Source organism: Phocoena phocoena, chromosome 8 (assembly GCF_963924675.1).
Source record: "Phocoena phocoena chromosome 8, mPhoPho1.1, whole genome shotgun sequence".
Classification (NCBI taxonomy): Eukaryota; Metazoa; Chordata; class Mammalia; order Artiodactyla; family Phocoenidae; genus Phocoena; species Phocoena phocoena.
In genome coordinates this window covers 100032320-100056758 of record NC_089226.1, presented here as the reverse complement: position 1 = coordinate 100056758, position 24439 = coordinate 100032320, and the positions used below count along the sequence as shown (strand labels likewise).

Sequence of the window (24439 nt, the reverse complement as noted above, 5' to 3'; positions counted from 1 at the left end):
AGACCTCTCAGGCTCCATTTCATTCAGTCCTCATTGCGTGGCCTATGTGGTCATCACTGTTATTGTGATGCCCATTTTACAGATGGGGAAATGGAGGCCCAGGGGAGTTACGTGCCTCACACAAGGTCACACAGCCAGTGCCTTGGTGAACTGTCCCTCTCTGCTCATGGTTCCTCTTGGGTCTTCCCTTTCCTGGAGGCAGGAGCCGGCGGGATCCCCCAACCCCAACGGCCGGTGCACAGGGACCCTTAAGGGCCAGAGCTGGGGCACTGTGCTCGGTGCACCTCATCTCAGACCTGCCTCAGTCGTAGGGGAGAACCATTGTGCATCTTCTTGCCCCGCCCCCTCTCTAGATTCCCTGGAAGAAAGCCGGGGTCTCTCCCCTCGTGGAGACGTTGAGCTCAGCAAAGTGGCCCGGACCCCCCGTGGAGACCCCGAGGCCCTGCCCAACTGCAGCTCCTGCCCGGGGCCCCCAGCGGTGTCGCCTCGGAGGCCAGCGCTGCAGCTCCTCCAGCTCCTCCTGAGAACGAACCTGTCTGACATGCAGACTATACCCGTGAGCCCCTCAGGAGCCCAGGCCTTACCCTCACCCCCTTTGGGGCCAGGGGGCATGTTCCCAGGGGAGCCCGGGGCCTCCCAGCCCCCTCGGCCCTCACCAGGGCCTTCAATCCCTCCAGGAGCCTCCTCTCTACCTCCGGCCTCTCCCGGGGCTCCCGGGCCACCTCCTGTTACTCCAGAGCCCTCGTCCTCGGCCTCCGGGGCCCACACAGCATCCAGACAGCCTTCTCTGCCTGCCACCATCCGGCGTAGAGCCTCAGCCCTTTCCACGATGGGCCCCAGCCCCTCAGAGGCCCCCGTCACCATCCTCAGGCCTCGCAGACTCTCTCCAGCCACCTCCAGACTCTCTGCAGCCCTTGCAGCCACGGCCAGCCCTGGCCCCCAGGAGCCCACCATGGGGCCCTCACAGGAGGAGTCCACGGTGTAAGCAGGCCTCCGTTGCAGGGCCGTGCCCGGGAGACGCCAGACAGAGAAGGCTCTGCCAGAGGCCCTGGGAGCTCGCAGGGCGGCTCTGGGGGCCAGTGAGGCTGCCGACTCCTTCAGGACCCCTGGCGGGGACGGAAGACCCTCAGGGCCTGATGTAGCCTTGCTCCCAAGAAGCATCTGGGATGTGTTGTGAGACTCCAGCAACATGTTCTCCACCGTCAGCATCCTCCCTGGACTGCGTGGGCCGCCTGTCTTCTGAGAAAGGTTGGGGCAGCTGAGTCCCTCCTCTGGAGCAGGAGGGTCCGAGGGGCCTGGGATTCCACTGAGATTGTGCCACCAGCTGTCATGTGTCCTCACCCGAGGTTTCCTGATTAAAATCTGTCTCGGTCTCCCCCAGGCTGCCCTGCTCATTCACTTCTCGCCTTTGGGAAGGTGGGAAAACGTCACTGCAAGCCCACAGGTGATGAGCTAGTGCCCACCTCAACCCCCAGCTCGGGATAAAAGCCTGCACAGACCTGGGGCTAGATTGGGAGGGATCTTAGGTAAGTACCTGGTGGCCTTTGATGCTAGGAGACTTCTAAAGTGAGGGGGCGGAAAAGACGGTTGGAGAGGCCTTTGCAGGTTGGGTTCCCTGGGAGGGAATAGTAGGCAGGTGGAGTCTTAGGACCTGTGCTTAGCTTTAACATTTGTGGGCCAAGGGAGGCAAGCAGGAGGCAGGGGTGAGGCCTGGCAGTGGCACGGTCTCAGCCAACCCCCTGTGGAGCTCTGAGGCTGGGCTGGCCTTCAGAGTCAGCCCGAGTTGGGGCAAGGGGGCAGGGCTTTGTGCCCCCATGTTGGCCAGTAATTCTGTCTGTGGGGAGCGGGCCCAGGAAAGGGGTGTCAGCCAAGGCAGTTCCCTGTGAGGGCTGGTGGCTGAGAGCTGTCAGTCAACAACCTTCCCTGCGGCTGGGGTAATAAATGCGTCTATCCTGAAGGGGGCATCTGGACGATGTGGCCCAGTTTCCATGACAGCTGGAAAGAGGACAGTGCTAGCATTGATGGGGGAAAGTGAGATGGAAGGCAGAGAGCTATGCTGTCACCGTGTCACCAACTTGCTATCCCTGAAACCCAAGGGGGCTGCAGAGTAACCTGTGCCTACCCTGGCCCAGGCCATCCTCCCCTTGCCTCTTCTCTGCCCTGATGCTCACCATGTATCCCGGCGGGGAGTGTCCCCAGTGGGCACTGGCTGCAAAGGCCATCTGGGTTATCCGCCCCAGGTGTCAGTGTAGGGAGGGGTCCTAATCCAAGCAGGATGGCAGGAATAATGAATTTGGAATTAGGAGTATGAAAACCAAAGACTTTAGGGATGCAAAGGACTTAGAGACCATCTTACTTAGAGACCCGTTAAGACACAAAGGGTGTGGTTGAATGAGGGCTGGGGTGCCATGAAACCCATGTTTGAGCCCTGCTCGCTGTGACTAGCCGTGAGACCTTAGGTCTCGGTTCCCTCATCTGTATAATGGGATCACAACGGTCCTTCCTCATGGAGTTGAGATGATAGCATATCATACAGACTCCATAAGCCTCGGGGCTTTGTGCTTGTGACCTTGTGCAGCCTGCCCAGCTTCATGATTGCCACTTGGGATCTAGCTTCAGAATGAAAGTGTAGAACACTGACTGGCTCTGCTCCTCAAACAAGCCAGCTCTCAACATGGTAGAGGCTCAGAGTCAGTGCCAGTTTTCTCACCGCTGTCCCTCTGTTCAATAAAGGATGCAATTCAAGTTTTAATACTAGTCTCCCCTCTCCACAGAACTCAGGTAAATGTGTTCATTTTGAACATTAAAAAAAATAAAAGGCTGGGGTGGGGGGTTCCCTGGTGGCCTAGTGATTAGGACTCCGCACTCTCACTGCCAGAGCCTGGGTTCAATCCCTGGTCGGGGAACCGAGATCCTGCAAGCAACGCGGCGCGGCCATTAAAAAAAAAAAAAAAAAAAGAGGCTGAGGGGTGGGGGGTGGGAGGACAGCTGTAGACACTTCCCTTAAGTCGGTCCAAGTATAAAAACATGACTATCTGAGACACTCCCATCCCCCGCTTACAGCTGAGACCGCAGAAGCCCAGAGAGGTCAGGAGAGTGTCCGAAGTTTGCACAGACTAGGAAGGCTGATCTGGGAGGAGGGCTCTGGGCTTTGGACTTCCAGTCTGGGCTTCTCCCCTTCAAGTCGCATTTGGTTGGCTTGTTCCGTTGGAGTTGCAGAGAGACACTTGATGGCTGCAGTTTATTCAAGGTGCCAAGACCGCTGTATCTTAGTTTGGGCTCCCCAAGGGCAGACCCGGAGAGAGAGATTTGGGTGAGAGTCGCTGCCCCGCAAGGTGAACCCAGAGAGCACGGTGAGGGAGGGCGAAGGGAGACAGAGAAGGGAAGAAAACCAATCAGCTTTGGTTAAAGAGTGGGTCCCTGCCACGGGCAACTGGCACCCCTTCCTCCTGCGGACCCTCTGGGAGGTCATGGGGCACACACCTCGGAATTGTCCCCCGAAGGCCTGAGGACGCCACTCTTGTCCCTCTCTTGCTCATGGGCTCCTGTCGGCTCTCCAGCATGTCCAGCTGGCCTCACCCAAGGATCGTGCCTGCCTCCTGTCTGCTCGCTCTGGGCATAAGAAGACCTGGGGCATGGGGTTGGAGAGGAGGTGCAGGGGCTGCCTCCAGAGCACCCCGTGGCCGGGCCAGGGCTCTCACCACCACACCGTGGTCACCGCAGGCCCTTCTCAGGACCATTGAGGGGAGCTCGGAGCTCTCCTCCTGCCCCTCTCCCCACCCCCCTGACCCCCCACCCCGTGGGTAGGCAGTGCCATTGTGACATGTTGGGAGGCCTTGGTGGGACCCAACTTGATGAGAACGTGTTCTGCCTGCGATAAGCCCCAGTGTGACGCCCCCCCCTGCCCAGCACTGACTGGCACCAGGAGGCCAGAGGACCACCTTCAAGACCCTAGATGGGCACAGAGTGCTTTTTTTTTTTTTTTTTCCCACACCACTCGGCTTGTGGGATCTTAGTTCCCTGACCAGGGATCGAATCCTGGTTCATGGCAGTGAAAGCACCGCGTCCTAACCGCTGGACCGCCAGGGAATTCCCGGGCACAGAGTGCTTTTAACGAATGCATGAGCTGGTCTGAATTCTTAGCAGCCTGGGTTCCGACAAGCAGGTGTGTGTGTGCCGGGTGTTTGTTCTTGGGGAAGTACACCCTGCGTTTCCCCCTAGCTAGGAGTCCATATGTCGGGTTCTCGGAAGCACGAGAGCAGTGGTCCCCAGCAGTTTGGCACCAGGGACCGGTTTCGTGGAAGACGGTTTTTCCACGGGGTAGCGGAGGGTTGGTTCAGGCGGTGACGGGAGCGATGGGGAGCAGAAGATGAGGCTTTGCTTGCTTGCCTGCCGCTCGCCTCCTGCCGTGTGCTACGGTCCATGGTCCAGGGGTTGGGGACCCCTGCAGTAGAGGACGGGGACGGTGGGCTGGAGCCTGTTCCACAGGGTCAGTTTCACGGGACCTAGGAGATTCCCGACGGGCCAAATGATCGGACCCGGTTCAAGAGACCTGCTTTTGGAGTTTATCAGATAAACGGGCTTGAGGACAAACCACAGTAGGTTTCAAGTTAGGATAAACTTTCAAAGGTTTAAAAATGCCTTTCATTAACTTATTTTGAATGTGTAGTACATCCCATCACTAGAAATAAAGATATATAAAATTGTTTTAGTGAGGAGTCTCCCCATCCCCACATCCACCAAGGCTCCTCCTTCCCTCCCCACCACTTTTGTGGTGTCTGGTTCTTGAGTACCCTTTCTCTGTTTCTTTATGTATGTGCAGGCAAATCTTATTTTCTTTATAATTCAAAGATAAAATAGCATAGGCTCTGTTATCACCTGTTTTTCAGTTTGTGGTTTTACACCTAACAGTCTCTTCTCAAGATCTTTCTGTCGCAGTCCTTAGCGAGCATCTTCATTTCTTTGCTCTTTACAACTGCACAGAGGCTCCTGTGTGCACACAGCAGAAGTCATTTAACCGTCCCCTGGGGGCGGACATTTGGGTCATTTCAAATCTTGCTCTCACAAAAGATGCTACAAAGAGTAACCTCGGCCTTACACCATTTTGCACGTGTGCAAGTCTATCTTTAAGATAAATTCCCAGAAGTGAAGTTACTGGGCCAAAAGGTATACACATTTCTCGTTTTGATGGATAGTGCCAAATGGCGCTCCTTAGGGGTTGTACCAATGGATGCCCCCTCCAGCGATATGCAAGAGTCCATGTTCGGGAGGGCCTGGGTTCCACAGATCAGAGCAGAGACATATGAGATGAAAATAACACTCCTGGGGGGCTTCCCTGGTGGCGCAGTGGTTGAGAGTCCGCCTGCCGATGCAGGGGACACGGGATCCGCCCCGATCCGGGAAGATCCCACGTGCCGCGGAGCGGCTGGGCCCGTGAGCCATGGCCGCTGAGCCTGCGCGTCCGGAGCCTGTGCTCCACAACGGGAGAGGCCACAGCAGTGAGAGGCCCGCGTACCCCCCCCCCCCCACAAAAGAAAATAACACTCCTGGGGAATTCCCCGGCGGTCCAGTGCTTAGGACTCGGCGCTTTCATTGCCGTGGGCCGGGGTTCGATCCCTGGTTGGGGAACTAAGATCTTGCAAGCTGTGTGGTGCAGTAAAAACCCCCTAAAAACACTAAACCGACTCCTGGACAAGTATGAGTGGAAAAGATGGATTGAACTGAGCTTAGACCCCTGAGGCCCTCAGGAAATGGGGGAAAGATGGGTGGGGAAGAGGCCTGAGACCGTGGAGAAGGAATGTGAATCCACCTTATCTTGTGGAGCAAAGTGTCAGATCAGATATGTTAGCATGCAGTTTTCTAGCATGAATGAGCTGTCTAGTGGGGATTCTTTTTAGATTCTGTCTGGATCCAAGAATCCCAGGGTTGAGGGGCTGAGAAGGGGGAAACACGGGGTCGGGGGAGGGGATGGTGCATCCCTGGAGCCTAGAATACTGCCTGGGGCACGGGAGGTGCTCGGGGAAACAGCAGAAACACAAACACAGCAAAGAGCCAGGACATCATGGAATTCATCCCCAGAAGCCTGAGAATCCACCTGCTGGTCCCATGACCAAGTATGACTAGGACAGAATGTGAGTGGGGGTGACAGTGTACCCATCTGTGGTCTTTTTTTAAAAAAAAATCAATCAATCAATTAATTTTTGGCTGCGTTGGGTCTTCGTTGCTGCGCGTGGGCTTTTCTCTAGTTGCGGAGACCGGGGGCTACTCTTTGTTGCGGTGTGCAAGCTTCTCATTGTGGTGGTTTCTCTTGTTGTGGAGCACGGGCTCTAGGCGCGCGGGCTTCAGTAGTTGTGGTGCACGGGCTTAGTTGCTCTGAAGCATGTGGAATCTTCCCAGACCAGGGCTTGAACCTGTGTCTGCTGCATTGGCAGGCGGGTTCTTAACCACTGAGCCACCAGGGAAGTCCCCCATCTGTGGTCTTAACCATGGCCTCTCTCAAATCAGATCCACTCTTTCATCTTATCCTAGTTGTTTCCTTTTAAAAAATTATCTTGAGGGAATTCCCTGGAGGTCCAGTGGTTAGGACTCCACGCTTTCACTGCTGAGGGCACAGGTTCAATCCCTTGTCAGGGAACTAAGATCCCACAAGCTGTGCGGTGCGGTCAAAAAAAAAATTTTTTTTTGACTTCATCATTCAGTCAGCAAATATCTATTGAGCACCTCCAATGTGCCAGGCCCCGCTCTTGCTGCTGGGGCTTCAACAGTTAAATGATCACAGTCTCTGCCTTGGTGGATCTGACACAAACACTCCCACTGAGTCATCATCTCCAGCTGTGCCCAGTGCCATAAAGGAAAGCAGGGCCACCCCATGAGAGGGTGGTCAGGGAGGGCTTCACAGGGAATTGATGTGTAAGCTGACACCTGCAGGATGCTAGGAGTTAGCAGGTCAGGAAAAAGGGAACAGCAAGCAAAGGGAACAGTGTGTGCAAAGGCCTGGAGGTGGGGAAGAACTTGGGTATTTGTGGAGGTGGGCGAAGGCCAGGGAGGTGGGAGCTCAGGGTAAGAGGGATTAAGGTGACACAGGGAAGGTCCATGGGGACCAGAGCATGCAGGGCCTTGAAGCCACACCAAGGATATAATGTCTTATTCCAAGTGCAATTGCAGAGCATTAATGAAAGGTTTGAAGCAAGGGAGGGTTGTGATCAAATTTATGATTTAAAAAGATTTTGCAGCTAGATAGGGTATAAGTGACATTGGGAAGACCTGGGGCATTGGGTAGGAAGAGCTCACCTCACCCTTCCTTGAGCCTAATATCTTGTATTTATGTGACAAATTACAAATTGGGGGATGATGTGACAAGAGTTCCTAAAGCCGTCTTGTTCTGGGCACCCGGAAGTCAGTCCGCCTCAGCAGGGAGGCCCAGCTCCAGCGCTCAGGCCGGTATCTCCAGCGGACAGCCTGGAACCCAGCAGAAGCAGGCGCTGTGGGAATTTTTCCAACGTGCACGCCGAGGAGCACAGGGCTGGAATAGGTTGACCAGCAGAAGAGGAACTGAGATCAAGCTGAACTGAGTCAAAGTGAAACAGATCGCTTTGCGGCAGGAGTTCTCAGAGCCTTTGATTGGGAACTGTGCCTTGTGAACCTTGAAGAAGGGCCTAGAATGTAGCCTGTTGCATACTTATTTTGAAACTTTTTCATTGAACATTTTGCTACCAAAACCCATTCTGAGAACTGCTGCTCTAGATATTTCCTGGCTACCTTTCTAGGGCAGGTTTGCTGACGGCGTGTCAGCTCCCTCTCTCAACCTCTCCTTGGGGAATGGAAAACCATCCTCTTCCAGTCACCAGTGGGGAAACGGATCAGCTTGGTGTCTTGCACCCAGAGTATGGAGGGGCTCCCAAGGGTTAGTCTGCATCAACCAGCTCGTCACAGAACAGCCTGGTAGGTTTTGGGGTGTCAGCTTCTCTCACCACTCTGGCCCATGTCTCACGGTCATTCCTACCCTGCCTGCCCTACTTAGGAAGTCACCCATCAGTGGGCACCTCTCCTTAATCTTTTTCCTTTTCTCCTTATCTCTTCTTGGCTTTGGGAAAAATAAGAAGTTACTCCCTCAACCGAGAACTCAGGTGCTCTCTTCTATGAGGAGGCAACGGGCCTGGCATTTCTGGTCCCCAACTCTTTATATGATGCTCCCAGCTGGCCCAACCGAGGCCCATTCATCTTCCCGGCTCTGTTACAAAGAGTGTGCCACCACCGTCACTGTGTTTGGTGCTGTCCAAATGGATGTGGTCAGTTCTGTCGCCCTGCCCTGGCATTCTGACCCCAGTGATGTAAAGGGGAACACTGACAAAGAGACGCAACCTCATAAAGCATTTTCCAGGAGGTTATGATTTATTCTACGTTATTGGTGTGACAGGGAACAGGGCTAAGATTCCACCTCCACAGTCCCAGAGGAAGAAAAATCAGGAGAATTATCTACGTCGAAGAACAAACAGGGACAGAAACTAGGGCGGGATCTTCCTGGGAAGTGGCCGGAAAGACTCGGGCTCAGGCCAAGGGAGCCAGGCCGACCTGGTTGTTGGCCCTGTCAAAGACAGTGTAGTACTGGCGGATGAAGATGTCACCCAAGATCCAGAGCTCTCCGGAGAAGGTGGGGATGTTCATGCCCTGGAATCCGCTGATGCAGCCTCCCTGGTTCTGGAGGAAAGGAGAATGAAACTGGAGCTGGGACACAGACCCAGCAGTGACAGGCGCTGGGGTGTGAGCATCCAGGGCCGTGGTCCCCTGCCAGGTACGTGCAAGGAGGAGCCTCCTGGCTCTCGCTGGCCTGGCGTCTGCCTGTATAAGCGGCTTACTGCTCTCTTGGTTCCCAGGGATTACCAGACATTATCCAGTGTTTCCGGCAGATGCATACACCCTGACGTCAGCATCGCAGCTAAGGGCTTTAGGGAGAACTCAGCTGCCGGGAAGGATTTTGGAAGCCCTGGTGACGCAGCCTTTTCTCATTATTCTGATCCTGACCAGTGGCAAACCGGATCAGCTGTTAGTCCTTTTCATTCCCTAAGTCACTGGGCCAGCAACCTTGGCTGTGTATTAGAATCACCTGTGGAGCTTTGACCCCAACCCCCCACCACTGGGCCCCACCTCCCACCATGGCTCAGGCCCCACTCCCTCCTAATTAATCAGCACCCCTGGGGGAGGGGCCTGGGCCTCCCTATTTCTTGCTGAAGAACTTCGACCCACTGGGCAAAACTAGTTTTCCATCCGGCCTTGTAGTCGAAGGCAGAATTTCCCCGTGGCTTACCTGCCTGAAGATTTTTATTTGGTAGAGGCAGTTGGAGCGCCGTAAGCCCTTACCCTGTGGAAGCTGTGATTTCTATTTGCCCAACCCTCCGCAGCTTTGATGTGGCCAATCTCGCGTGATTACCCTAACCACACCCTGAGCCTGGGGAAAGCTCTAGCTTTTAGATGAGGAAACTGAGGCTAAGGAAGGTCGTAACTTGCTCGGTATCTACGGGCTAGTAATTGAGACCCAGAGCTTGGACTCTGGTGTCCCACTAAAAATCCTCTTTTCACACCATCAGCCCTTGCCTTGCTTTTTCCCCCAGGGGGTGTTGCATCCCAATTCTCATTCATGCATTGATTTTTGAAGTGTTCTTTTTCTCCGGAGGCTGTCCAGAGCAGATGTTAGCTCCAGCTTGTGGAAGTGCACTGGCCCTTGTGCCAAGGGGGAGTACGTGGCCACGTTCTGTGCGGGCACATCTAGGTGGAAGGCTCAGGGCCCCCTTACCTGCAGGACGTAGGCCTTTGCGGGAACAGGGTACTGGACACCGTTGATTGTGAAGACGATGTCAGGAAGGCTGTCGATGGTGGAGCAGCTGATCACCATCTGGAAAGAGTGAGGATTAGAAAGGCTTTCATCCCTCCTGTGTGGCAGGTCCACCGTCTCTGGGTCTAGAACAGGGCGGTCAGCGCTGGACTTACGCTGCCGTAGGGACCCTCGCTGGCTCCAATGTAGCTCTGGATGTTGGCAATGGCATTGGTCGGGCCGGCCAGCAGAGAGGTACCGGTGTCAACGATGGCCTGGCAGCCGAACATGCAAGCGATGGGCTCTCCAGACATGGTGATGCTGAGGTTGAGATGCGAGTCAGGGTCCCCGGAGCCCCCAGGGGGTACGTCTCCCAAGGAGGCACCAGGTGACGCTGGAGGGCCCCTCTTCCCCATCTATTGGCCGATGCATAAAATTTCAGCTTCTCTCATTCACACACTCATTCATTCTATGTATTCACGTGTTCTACAAATATTTACTGAGTGCCTACTCTGTGTTAGGCACCGGAGGTGCAAAGCCAGACAAGATGGGTGCACGGTATCTGACTGCAGGGAGCTTCCACTCTGGCTGGAAAGATAAGTTGAGCGGGCTGGGCAGAGCGTACGGCGAGGGATCGGGAACACAAGCCAGGGTGAGGGCGGCAGTGTGCAGCAACCCGGGAAGGCTTCTCAGGGAAGCAGACGCCCAGAGGTTGCTGGGGAGTGAGGAGTTGGAGGAGGGCGTCACAGGTAGAGGGGACACAGGGTGGGGAGTGATGGAGACACTGGAGTGATGGCCAGGTAAGTCCAGCCCTGACTGCCCTGTTCTAGACCCAAGGGGAGCAGGGGTGGGAGTTTGAGGAACCGATGGGATGTTAGCATGGCTGGGGCAGACGTAGGGTGACCAGCGTGTCCCAGTTTGCCTGGGACTGTCTTGGTTTTAGTACTGAAAGACCGGCATCCCAAGAGACTGCCCACTCCTGGGCAAAGCTGGGCGATGGGTCACCCTAGGAGGCCAGCTGGGGGCAGAGCAGCCAGGGGGTGAGGCTGCCTGGGGGCAGACAGGATTTGAAGGGGAAAGTGGGAGGAAATGGTTTGAAACAACTTCTCTGCCGTTTTGCCCTGATCCTAGACCAAAAGTGACAGGCACCCTAAAGGCCGAGATGTATGGACAGGGGGGGTCCTCCCCTCTCCCCAGGGATGCTGGTAGATTGTCCTGCCTCCCTGCTCAGAAGGGGAGTGGCTGTCTCATCCTTGCAGAGTGTCTGGGGGTTCCTGACATCACTCTTCCTCCCGTGACGTGCCCTTGTCAGGGTCTCTCCGGCTCGGCCAACTTCCGCCTTCTCCTCCTGGAGTACGTTTCCCTGTGCCGCCTGTTCCAGGGGGATCCTGGAATTCTTAGTTAGCTATGAGTCTGTAAAGAAATGGGGTCTGGGGCCCATGCCAGGATATCGCCCATCCATGGTGACCTCACCTGTCCACGCTGATCTGCCAATAACCCTCAAAAGAAACAGGCACCCAGTTCAGGGTTCCCTTGTAGTAAGAAGAATCGATGCCACCAAACTGTACCACGCTGCCGCTCTCATCGTCACTATGGAAAGTGGAGGGAAAAGGCAGGAATTCAGTTGTTCACTCATTCATTTACTCTTTCGACTGAACATATAAACTGTGGGCATTCTAAGAGCTACTCTTGATCGGACTCTTGCCGGTGCCAGGAGCCATGCAGAGTGTACGACCCACAGGGCTTCCTGTAATCCTTACACCAAGATCCATGCCATAGTCACTATTGTTATTATTATTTCTACTTTACAGTGAGGAAACTGAGGCTCAGAGAGGTGAGGCAATGTGCCCTAGGTCACACAGCCAGGGGGCTGCAAAACCAAGATTAGAACCCAGGTCTTTCTGGTTCCAAAGTGTTGTGTGGTTTCCACCAAATACTCTCTCTCATTGCTGTGGGGACCTCAAGAGAAATGAATGAATGACCGTGTCTGCTCTTAAGGCCTTGATAGAGTAGTCCATGGTTTGCCAACGTCTGGAGGTGTTTTTGATTGCCATGATCGGGTGGGGGTCGGGGGAGCCCCTGGCGTCTAGTAGGTAGAGGCCGGGGAGGCTGCCAGACATCCCAGGACAGCCCCCAACAGCAAGGAGTCATCTGGTCCAAAAATGTCAATAGTGCTGAGATTGAGAAACTCTGTTCTAGTCGGCCCCATGTGAAATATCTAAGTGCCCATAAAAGCAGATTATGTTTAAGAGCTGAAACTTGAATATCCAGTGGCCGAGAGGAAAAAAGGATAAAAGGGCCCTCCCGCTGTAAACTGCAGGAGTCCTGGTTACTGGAATATTCATTGTCTAAATCTCTGCAGTTTTCGGTTAGATAGGGAAACAAATGTAGGTGACAATAAGAAATTAATCACTGAAGAACTGGACACGGACAGAACGTGACCCCAACTCACCTAACCCCACCCTGCCTTCCCTATAAACATCTGACAGCACCTGTGACACAAGGAGATGATAGCAGAACAGTCAATAACTAAAGGGAAGCACATCGATGGTGACACATCGCTTCAAAAGAGAAGGACGTGAATGTCAGAGGAAAGTTGAGTGTCTTGGGAAAGCCGAGGACACACCCTCAGATATCCTGGCATATAAACTTCTACTCAGCCAAAATCAAGACTTCGTTATGCCTTATTCTTAGAATTAACTCATAGTCACACCTGGAACCTAGATTTTGTTAACTAATGAAAGAAACTTGCTTTCATCATTTGAAAGTTTCACTGTTCAAGATGTAAGTCCCAATCAAATCTTCTTTTCATTTTTTGCTCTGGACTTTTGGCCCCAATTTTAAGTGGATTCACTTTAAACGGTGGTCTTCAGGAGAGCAAATGGCTAATGAGATCTGACTTGTGTGAGGCAAGGTGACAAAGACTCTCGCTAGTAAAATAAGACGAATGAAGATGGTTCATCAGAGAGGAATTTGCCAGCATTCTCTCCAAAGATATACCTTAGAGAGCCTTAGACATTGACCTTTCCAATCCCCGGCTTGCCAAGACTCTCTCCAGCCCACCCAGCCTTCGACAGCCCCCTGCTGGACCAGGTGACCGCAACTCCCTTGCCTAACTTACTTGCTCAGGTAGACGGAGAAGAGGTCTTGGGAAACCAGACCCTGCTTCCACATGTTGTCAAAAACAGGGGTGGCCCCGGAGGAGGAGATGCTGGGGTAGGCCAGACCCAGGATGCCGTCGAAGGGAGCGTAGTACAGGAAGGAGCCGGGCTCTGTCTTACTCAGGCCAAAGATCTGGTTGGTGTCAGAGATGCCTGCAACCTGGGTGGGGAAACCAAGGTGTTCATAACCAGCTTGTGCTGACTGAGCACTGCGGGCTGCCAGCCCCGGGCCCAGAGCACCCCTGGTTCATTTCGTGTAGGACTTGGCTTCCGGGGCCTCAGGCTGGAAGGGGAGGAGAGGGATGATCCCCGGGAATGCTTGTTATTCCACTGGAGGTGACAGTCGAGGCTGATCTCCAGATGGGCACCGTCTGCAACTTGGTGTGAGAATTTGCTGCGAAACAGGTGGTCACCGTGTGTTTGCGTTTCTGAGAATCGGGTGCAAAGCAGACCCCAGGCAAATCAGAGCCCTTGACCCCTGCTGTGCCCTGGAAAATGGGGGTGCTTGTGGAGATTCTGTGACTCGAGGGGGCTGTGGGTTGGGGGGAGGAGGAAGAAGAGGAGGTGCTAAAAGAGAACTGAGGCACTTTCTCCCTTCTCGCTGCCCCCTCCGTAGCATTCAGCTCGGGTGACTCTGAGGATGGCTTCTGGCTCCAGGCACCCACCCCCTTACCCCTGCTGCTCCTCCACTAGAAACATCTGTGGTGTCTCTGCCACTTTCCGCATGCCCCAATCAGGTTACTGTTGGGGTCACCGAGACCCGTATTGCTTGAATGAGCTGGTTCGGGGGGCCGTGTGCTGTCCCTGGAAGCTGGCCCCAGGGCCGGGCAGGATGAGGTGCTGGCCAGCGGGGGCTCACCTGGACTGTGTCGTATCCAAGGATGCCTGTCATGCTGCCGGTGCCATAGGCAATGGAGACCGTCTCGCTGGTGCCCTTGAAGGTGGAGGACTTTTGAGGGTTGAAGCGCTTGTGGTTGGCTGTGAGGGCAAGAAGAGACATTGTCAAACTTCAAAAGCTGAGCCGGAGTCACGGGCTGGGGGCGTCTTCCTCGGTGGGTGCCTTGGTTCTGGGCGGGGCTTTGGAGGAGAAAGTTAACTCATCTGGCTAACCACCTCACTGACTGAAGGCCCTCCTGAGGACCCCCCAGGCTAACGCCGAGTGGAGCAGGCCCACAGCTGCCCATGGTGACGTGCAGCTTCACACTGTCTCTGCCATTGGACTGAGATGTCTGCGGGCTGGAACCACGTGTGATTCACCCCTTCACCTCCCAGGGCACCTAAGCCTAGCGCTTGGCACATAGTAAGCGCTCAGTGAATGCCTGTTGAGTGGATCCCTGAGTGACTCCAGCAGGCTTGAAATCGGACCTATCTGAGGCCCCTGAGTGTTCAGGGCTCCTAGGTGACTTGGTGCTGGGGGCCCAGAGAGGGCAGGGGGGCACTCACTGCAGGCAACACTGGAGCAGTAGACGGAGGGCACCCACAGGTTGGAGGAGCCAGTGTCAAAGATGACGGTGAAGTCCTGGGCGGGGGTTCCAATGCTGATGGTGCCAAAGTACTCCATCTGCCAGGGTGGGGACAGCATAGCTCAGTCACGGGGGACTCCGCAGCCTGGCCTCCCCGGGGACTGTCTCTGGGTCATCTCAGCCCCCCTCCCGCCTTCCCCTTCACTGGCCTCCTTGCCTTTGTCTCTCTCTCTCCAGTGTATCCATCCTTTAAGGCCCAGCCTGGTCTCCCCTGCTCCTTGAAGTCTTCCCCTATTGCTCTCCTGTCACCCACTGACTATTCTCTCCCAAGCCTCCTTAACGCCCAATAATAATGTGCTGTCCCCTCTTGCCTCGAGTGTCTTAGTCTTGCCATCCTAGAGAATGTACACTCTCGGACGGGAGTGGAACCTGACAGCACCCAGCCGAGTAAATGCTTAAGCGCTTTTTCGTTAAGTTGTTGAAGGGGAGATAAACAAGTCACCCACCTAAAGGCGGAGACCCCTTGAGATATCTTATTCCTAAATCTAGGTGCGTGCAATGGGTTTCAGGAAAGGGTGTCCTCAGGCTTTTTACTCTTAGGAGCAGCAGCTTCTCCCTTGCCTGCTCTGTCCCAGCCACGCTGATGTGGCTCTTTGATGACCAGCTCATTCCCATCCCAGGGCCTTTGCACTTGCTATTCCTTGTGCTAGGAAAATGTTTATTCTAGATCTTCTCATCGGTCCTTCCGTGCTCTAGTCAAATGTCACCTGCACCAAGAGGCCCTCCCTGACTACTATGTCTAAATTCGCCCCTGTCCCCTTCTTCTTCTTCCCCTTACTCTAATTAATTAATTTTTCTTTGTGGCACTTGTCATTACCTGGAATTATCTTACATGTCTCTTATTTGTCCTCTAGAATATAAGCTCCAGGATCTTTGCTCAGTCACCATTGTTTCCCCAGCTCCTGGCAGAGAGCCTCTGACACAGGGTAGGCACTTCATAAATATTTGTTAAGTGAACAAAGGGGCTAACTTTATCAAGCTTTGAACAAGCTCTTACCAAGGGCCAGGCCCTGTGCTAAGCGCTCCACCAACAAACAAAGAAACAAAAAAACCCCACACCTACGTTATTGCATGAATTTCTTGAAACAAGCCTCTGACGGTAGATAGTAATGGTTCTGTCTTACAGGCGAGGAAGCTGAGTCTCACTCAGAGAATTTAAATGACTTGCCCAAGGTCCCACGGCTCAGAAGCTTTAGACCCTAGATTTGCTCCAGGTCTGGCAAATCTCACAGGCTGAGCTCTTAATGAGAGGCAGTGTTGCTTCCTAACCTTGGCCTCCACACTGGGGACACGCTCTCTACTGAAGGGATTTGTGTCCCAAACAGAAGAGTCAAAGGGATCGTCCTGAAATTCCCTAGTTAGAATGACGCGGTGGCAATTAGGCTGCAGACCCTTATCCCAGACTCTGGTCTGGCTCCACCCACTGACCCCCGCAGACCTCGCTTTGAAAATGGACACTGGCTTCCTTTCCTCAAATACACTCTGCTCCCCAGCGTCACAGGGTCTAGTGCAAGTTGTCCCGCTCTCTGGGAGCCTCTCCTGTCCTCTTGGAACCCCCGCTGTCTCTTCATCGCTCCAGAGAGGTGTCCCTGCCCACCACCTGCAACACACTCAGTGTGTCACGTTCACTGCATGGCCTCAGCCTGGTTATACTTGTCATGTTCTGTGAGGCTCTCCTGCTAGATTGTGGGCTCCCTGAGGTGCATTCACTGCTGCTTCTCTGGGCCCAGCACGGTGCCTGACACACAGAAGGTGCTCCGTCCATGTAAGCACTGGATGAACGAATGAACGAGAGCAACTCTGACCGTGAGTTTTCCTGCCCTCCCTGGGCCTCTGAGATCTAGGGAGCAGATCCCTGGCTTACTGCTGCCTGGGGGTTTGGAGCGCTGGCCCATCTTCCCAGACCCCTGGGACCCCCTTCTCTCCACTGGGCCAAGTCCTTGGAGCTGACCCACTGCCTGCCCACACACTCACATCCAGGAAGTTCTGAAGGGGCTGGTCGGACATCAAGGTGGTGGCCTCCGAGGGAAAGTACTTGCTGCCTATGTTGTACTGGTGATTCTGCAGAAAGTCCTTCAGCTTGCCATTCTCGATCAGTTTCTGCCTCAAGGACTTCTTTCTGGTGAGCGGGACCCTGTGGCGGAGCATTTGCAAACAGATGGTTTGGAGGAAGAAGAGTAATTAGCCAGGGAGCCTGCTCATGGGGTGCCGTGGAAGGCCTGGAAGGAGAAGAAAGCTGGCTCAAGAGCGGAAGAAGGAAGTCGAGAGGGGAGTTGCGCCCATTTGGGGCACAGGAATGCAGAGAGGGTACGTGGTTGCCCAAAGTCACCCGGCCCAGTGCTGGAGCTGCGGACCCAGCCCGGGCTGGACTGGAGGGTCTGGGCTGTTGACCACGTCTGCCGTGCTGTGTCCCCAGATGGGCAGAGAAAGGAGGCTTGGGACGGTTGAAGAGAGAGGAGGAAGGGAAGAGGGAAGAGGAGAAATACGGGAGGAAAGAAAGGCAGCGGGAAGGGCAGCAAAGGGAAATAGCCCCTGGGAAGCTGCTCTTCCTGCAGAGCGTCCCCCAGACTCACTTGTAGGAGGTGCACTCGGAGAGCGCTATCAAGGTAAGGAGAAGCAGCCACTTCATGGTTCTTCCTGGCTCCCAAGACTCCAGAGATGGGAAGATGGGAAACGATACAGCAGCAGGAAGGAGCTGCTCCTTATATACAGCCCAAGTCCTCAGGTATGGCCTTATCAGCCGCTAAACGTCACTCTTTACCCTCACCCCAAACAGAAAGTTTCCTGATAAGATTGTCCCTGCCCTGAGCCATGTTCTGGGAAGTTTCCAGTTGAGTAGCTTTCCACTGTAACCACATCCTGGGTTGGGATGGCCCTGCAGAGAGCAAGCAGCGAGGTGGTGGCTTATTTCTTAAATAATAGAATGCATGCAAACTTGACAAGTTGAATATTTTGCCGAAATTGGTCCAAAGTGCACTTAACATTGAACACATGTCAAAGGAGCTCCAGGCACCCCGATTTGTCCTGATGGGACAGACAGCTGGGATTCTCGGAGAGCAGCAGTCCTTTCAGTGATAGGCCGTGTCCCTGGAGCTGCTTTCCTCAAGCACGTTCATAGGTCCGTAGTTTGGGACTCAGGACACATTTCCCCATGGAAATGTCGTTATATGGGGTTGCTGGATGTCTAACTAGCCTATGGGCCTTATTTTGCTCTTGCTTCTCATGGCTATTGGGCTGAGTCTTGGGAAAGTGGTGTGTACAGTACAGAGGAAGGGGATGGAGCGGAAGAATGCTTCTTTTCCTGGAGGAAGCAAACTTGAAACAGGCCGAGTTTGTCTTTGGAATCTGTGCCCCTCACTTTCTGCGCCCCCTTTCTTCCTACTGCTCCTCTCCTACCCTCTCAGTTACTCAAAGCCTCCACCTTTGAGACCCCATCTGGGTCTGACTCCCAGGTGCCCCGTGCTTAAAACTTGGCTGAATCAGCTGCAGTGAGCCAAGCAATCTGGGAAAATTCATACTAGGGTGTGAATGACTTAGAAAAGTTTTCTCTCTCTCTCTCTCTCTTTTTTTTTGGCTGTGCCACATGGCATGTGGGATCTTAGTTCCCTGACCAGGGATCGAACCCATGCCCCCTGCTTTCCAACCCAATGGATTCTTCCCTTTGTGGGGTTTATTCAGTGGACAAAGTGGAGTGAGAATTTCTATTCAGGAATTGTGGCAGAGGCGGGTATGCAGGAGGGAGGTCGCCAGTAGGTGGCGAGACCTGTCTGTGGAGTTTGTTCTGAGATCATATTCCCTGGGCCACCCCTGGTTTTTCCAACATTGGGAGACACAGATTCTATAAAAGCTCCAAATTTCCCCCAGTGCTTCTGGATGAGTACGGAGGGGTGGGGAGTGTGGATCAAGTTTGGGACCACTGGTGTTTAGTACAAAGCATATCTGCATTTCGAACTCACCTGTTAAGACACCTTTGTGCCCCAAATGCGGATCCTTGTTTTCCATTTTCACATCTTTTGATGCCTGCTTTCTCTCTGCTCTCTTTTCCTCCCCCTCGAGCATTTCTCCTTTGATCTATGCTATTTGGGTGGATCTCAGCCCTTCTGTGGAGGAGCTGATGGTCCTAAAGATGCCTGCCTAGGTCTTGGGAGCAGCAGATGGAAAGCCTGGTTCAAGGGTCCCTCCTGGAGGGTGAAGGGAGGGGCATGTGCTGGGGGCTCTCTGGGGCCTTCAAAGGTACATGGTGTCTCACGCTGGGCATTGGGTACATGGGTGCCCATCATGATTCTTTACATTTTATATATATGTTATGCATATATGAAATTGTTCATGATACTTTAAAAAAAAATAAAGGAGGATCTGCATACTTTCCAACTTAGAAATGGAGGCAACTGAGGTCGGGTGGAGTAGGGTGAGGCAAGGAACCCTCAGGATTGAGATGTGGGGCATGAACCATGAAGAACAAACATTACGTGTGTTTTTTTCATCTCTCATCTCCCTCAGTAAGTTATATGGTGCGTCAAGTGTTCAACATAGCATTTTGATTAATCCCCTGTGAACTCGGCTTCGTTAAGAGCAATTTGGGAACAGTGCTCAGAGGAGGGTCACGATTTTGTAATTGGCGGTTCCTGCCGTTTGCCAGCCGCTGCGGTAACTGACACAGAGCCACATCGTTCACGTGCTTCTCTTCCCCGGCAGTGAGGGGAGACGGGAGCTTAGATTCACTGACCACTACTCTTAGCTCATTGTGGTAAGTGACGTTATTATCCCCATTTTACAGATGAGGAAACTGAGGGCCAGAGAAGTTGCACCACTTGCCTGAGGTGACATAGGTAAGAAGTGGTTGAACGGGGGCTTGAATCCGGGTCTCTGTCACTCCCTGTGCCTGCTCCCTTATGTACCCATGGACTGAGATGTACTGGAGGCTGTGGAAGAATCTCAGGAAGAGCCTTGGCTCCAGGTTCTGGGTTTGAAGCCCAGCGCTGCCTCTGAATATCTGCAAGACCCGGGACTGGTGATCCAATCTCTGAGAGACTCAGTTTTCTCATCAGTAAAAGGGAGATAAATAGTACCATCAATTCCATGGAATTGTGAGGATTAAACACAGCGCGCTCACCAGCCACACACGTGCGGCGGCTAAAATGAAGAGTGCTGAAGGGCACTGGGCAAGTAGAGCTTTTCTCTTCTGCAGGTGGGAAGGCGAGGTGGTGCGGCCACTGTGGAGAACAGTGTAGCAGTTTCTTTTTTTAAATATTTTTATTTTTTATGGGGCTTCCCTGGTGGCGCAGTGTTTGAGAGTCCGCCTGCCGATGCAGGGGACGCGGGTTCGTGCCCCGGTCCGGGAAGATCCCACATGCCGCGGAGTGGCTGGGCCCGTGAGCCATGACCGCTGAGCCTGCGCGTCCGGAGCCTGTGCTCCGCAACGGGAGAGACCACAATAGTGAGAGGTCCGCGTACCGCAAAAAAAAAAAAAAAAAAAAATATATATATATATATATATTAAATGTTTTATTTATTTTAAAAATTATCTAATTTATTTTCTTTTTAGCAGTTTCTTATAAAGTCAACATGTACCTACCATTTGGCCCAGAAACTCCCCCTTCTTGGTATTTACTGAAAAGAAATGAAAAACGTATGTCCCCACAAAGACCTGGACCCAAATGTTTATAACAGCTTTTTTCATAATTGCCCCAAACTGGAAACAACTTGATGTCCTTCAGCTGGTCCCTGGATAAGTGAGCAGTGTATGGCCAACGATGGAGGACCGTCAGCCATAGAAACAGATGAACTACGGGATGAATCTCATGGGTGTTATGCTGAGTGAAAGAGGCCAGACGCAAAGGCTACATTTGTAGGATTCTATTTATATGCCATTCTGGAAAAGGCAAAATAATGGGAACAGAAAACAGGTCAGTGGTTTCTAGGGGCTGGGGTCAGAGTAGGAGACTGACTACAAGGGGGGACGGGGGAACTTTGTCGGGGGATAAAAATAGTCTATCTCTAGATTGAACACCTGAAGAGGTAAATTTCACTCGGTGACAATAGCCCAGACACACCTGACTTTACAGCAGGTGAAGTGCTCAGCCACTGATGGCCACACAGTAGGAGCGAAGGCAGAATTGTGTCGTAGGCTCTGCCCAAGGCTGTGGAGGCCTTGGAGGGGACACACTGGATTCATTTCAAGTAAAATGATGTAATCCGACTAAAGAAAACGAAAAAGAAAAGAACAACCAGTCATCATCCCTGCTTCCATTTTGGTCCTTTGAACCATGAGTAAAATCTGTCCACGCTCCATGTCTTATGGCAGGGGTGACAAGGTTGGCAGGCTGAGGCGAAGCTCCAAGGAGCTGGGTGGGGACTGTGAATATTTCTCAGACCCCTGGTTGCTGGGCCGTCCAGAAGGGCTCTTTCATTCTATCCAGGCAGTAAGGGTGGGGTGACCAGAGTCCATCTAGGGGGATGCTCCCCTGCGCATCCTGGAGCTGGCTTGCAGTGCTTGGAGCCCAAGATTAGGCGACAGTTTGTGGGGAACTGCTTGTCTGTGGGACCCACATGGGAATTTTGGATAGAGGAGAAATACATTTGGGAAGCAGACTCCCAAGCAGACTCCTCAGGCAGTAACCTGCAGGACACATGCACACGTTCGTTCAACACGTGTTTATTTTGTACCTGCTCTGTTCTGGGTATGCATGTTCTAGTTGCTGGGGGTGCATCCACGAGGAAGGTGGAACTAGGCCATGCCTTCGAGGAGTTTGAGGTCAGGTCAGGAGAGGACAGAGGGGGAGGCCCCTTTCCTTTCCACCTGGAGAGGCCTTTGGATCACACTAATGGGACTGGTGAAGATACTGAAGTTTGGGGAACACTTCATAAGTGGGAGGCTGACACGCTTGATGTCACCAATTCCCAATATATGGTAGACTCTGTGATGGCCCCCAATTATCCTCACCTCCTGGTATTCATGCCTCTTGTAATCCCCTCCCCTTGAACGTACGCAAGACCTATGACTTGCTTCTCATCAATAAGCTATGGCAAAGCGGATGGGGTGTCACTTTTGTGATTACATTATGTGAGATTGTTACTTGGGTCTTGCCAGCAGACTCTTTGTGTCGACTTTCTCCCTTGCTGGCTCTGAATAAGCAAGCTGCCCCATAAGGAGGCCCACATGGCAAGGAACGGAGGGTGACCTCCAGCCTCCAGCCAGCAAGGAACTGACGGCCCCAGTCTGACAACCCCCGAGAAACTGAATCTTGCCAATGACCCTGTGAGCCTAGAAGATGACCTTCTCCATTCGAGCTTCAGAAGATACCACATCCCTGGCTGACACCTTGACTGCAGCCTTATCAGAGGCCCTGAAACAGAGGACCCAGCCAAACAAGGCCTGGATTCCTGACTCACAAAGACACTGAGATAATAAATGTGAGTTGGATTCCTGACCCACAAAAACGCTGAGATAATAAATGTGAGGTGTTTTAAGTTGCTAAGTTTGTGTTAATTTGTCACCAGCAATGGAAAGCTAATACAGGGCTAGAAACCTCCTAGAAAATTCCACAAAGGTCCACCTGGCTGCCTCACGCTTTTCTCCGTTTGGGGGCCATTTCAGTGTTCTGCAAGGTGGTTTTCTGCTCAGGCAATACAAGTGACCTGAGAAGGAGGGAGTTAACATCATTGGTCTGCTTATCTGCAAACCCCCATCAATACAACCAGGACTGCATTTCTGTGGCTCTTCATGCTTTTCTGAGTGCTTTGAGATACATGCTCTTTTGAAAACGTATTCTTCCTGCATTATCCCCATTGACACAGTTCAGAAGAGTTAAGCGATCAGTGCAGGTTCACATAGCTAAGTAGTGACACAGGCAGGACTAGAACCCGGGTCTTAGAAGGCTCTGGTCTTGGGAGGCTCTCGTCCCGGGCCGGGCTCTGTAGCCACACACATCCACCTGGTTTCTGTCCATTGGTTAGAGTGTACAGTGGACATTCCGTGATGGCTGCCGCCCATCACAGCCCAGGGGCACTCAGAGAAGCCATCCTATCCAGTCCCCAGAGGAACTCTTGGGAGGGAAGGTGGAATCCTGACTCTAGGACTGAGCATTCTTCATGAAGTCTGATGTCGGCCAGGGCTGATCCGTGACTGCCAGCAGGGAAACCACGTAATCTCATTGTGCCAGACTGGCTTGGCAGAAAGATTAGATAGCAACATTTACTTTGCCATTAGCCTTACCTGACACTTGGCTTTGAGGGGCCTTGGGAACTGCACCGCTAATGCATGGTACCCCCTGCCAAGGGCACAGGTGTTCAGAAATGTTCCGTGAACATATCAAATCAAGCAATGGAAGGAAATCTAAAGAAGTGAATTATGGCAAGGCTGGCATGGAATATTAAGCATGATAAGTGTTACTGAGCGGGTCTGAGAGGCCTTGGGATGGCTGGTCCCCTGGGATCTTTCAGTCAGGGTCTCACCCCAGGCACGTGGTCATCCAACAATACAGAGAACATTTTTCCACTCCCCAGTCCCAGATCTGTGGAGTTTCTCCAGGTTTTAAAAATGAAAATTTTAATTAAGAACATTTTTGGGCCCAGTTATTGCAAATAATGTATGTTCATTGCAGATATTTATAGGTTAATAAAAATTTTTAAATGACTCAACTCCACTACCCAGAGCTATCCACCATTGATGTTGTAAATGAATATATTTACTTACTTACAAAAATGAGGCCATACGATACCGTACACATTGTTTTACAACCTGATCTTTATTTATTTATATTCCAGTTTTATTGAGATGTAATTGACATACAGCCCTGTGTAAGTGTAAGGTGTACAGCATAGTGATTTGACTTTACGTACATCACGGAATGATGACCACGATAAGCTTAGTGAACATCCATTTTCTCAGATAGATAGAAAATTCAAGAAATAGAAAAAAATTAGTTTTCTTGTGATGAGAGCCCTTGGGATTTACTCTGTTAACAGCTTTCATATATAACATACAGCAGTGCTAATTAAATTTATCAAGTTGTACATTACATCCTTAGTACTTATTTATCTTATAACTGGAAGTTTGTACCTCTGATAACCACAAATCTGATCTCTTTTTCTATGAGTTTGTGTCTTTGTTTTTGAAGTATAATTGATCTACAGCACTATGTTATTTCCTGTTCCACAGGGTGCTTTGGTATTTCTATACATTTCAAAATGATCAGCGCAATAAGTCTGGTTACAATACGTCACCATACAAATATATTATATAATTATTGACTGTATTTCCCACACTGTACATTTCACACCTGTGACTCATTTATTTTGTAACTGGAAGCTTGTACCTGTTAATCTCTTTCACCTGTATCTTTCCTTCTCCCACCCTGCTCCTGTCTGGTGACTACCTGTTTGTTCTCTGTATCTATGACTCTACTTCTGTTTTGTTATGTTTGTTCATTTGTTTCATTTTTTAGATTCCACATATAAATGAAATCATATAATACTTGTCTGTCTCTGTTTCACTTATTTCATTAAGTATAATACCCTCTAGGTCTGTCCATGTTGTTGCAAATGGCAAGATTTCCTTCTTTTTTATAGTGGAGTAACATTCCATTGTATGTGTGTGTGTATATATATATTGCAAATATATATATGTCACATCTTCTTTATCCATTCATCTATTGATGGTCCCTTAGACTGCTTCCATGTCTTGGTGATTGTAAATAATGCTGAAGTGAACATAGGGGTGCATATATTTACTAATTTCTTAAATTCAAATGCATTTTAACAACCATGCATTTTACTCCCCACCACGTGTCTACGGTTTTTGACATCATACTTTACATCTTTTTGTTTTGTGTAGCCCTTAATTACTTATTGCAGCTATAGATGGTTTTATTACTTTTGTCTTTTAACCTTCCTACTAGTTTTAAATGTGATTGATTTACTACCTTTACTGTATAAATGCCTTTACC

The 24439-nt window shown here is 51.9% G+C and overlaps 2 protein-coding genes across 3 annotated transcripts in view; one reads left to right on the top strand and one right to left on the bottom strand.

Moving 5' to 3' along the window:
• VWCE (von Willebrand factor C and EGF domains) overlaps positions 1-985 on the top strand; it is a 29971-nt gene extending 28986 nt beyond the window's left edge. Inside the window, exon 20 of the mRNA XM_065882823.1 lies at positions 354-985. Coding sequence (XP_065738895.1) covers positions 354-985 — 632 coding nt within the window. The remainder of the gene's footprint in view (positions 1-353) is intronic.
• Positions 986-8372: 7387 nt separating this feature from the next.
• On the bottom strand, positions 8373-17152 carry LOC136126765 (pepsin A-like). 2 transcript variants are annotated; one of them, XR_010656121.1, is made up of 9 exons: positions 17066-17152; positions 16467-16626; positions 14413-14530; positions 13829-13947; positions 12930-13129; positions 11282-11398; positions 9981-10129; positions 9791-9889; positions 8373-8697 (listed from the first exon to the last, which is right to left on the bottom strand). XR_010656121.1 is itself a non-coding variant. In XM_065882147.1 (9 exons), exons 1-9 carry the CDS (start codon positions 17119-17121, stop codon positions 8548-8550), a joined length of 1164 nt encoding a protein of 387 aa, XP_065738219.1. The 2 variants fall into 2 exon arrangements, 1 of the variants encoding a protein (XP_065738219.1); XM_065882147.1 differs by having other exon boundaries at positions 8548-8697; positions 9985-10129; positions 17066-17121.
• Positions 17153-24439: the final 7287 nt, after the last annotated feature.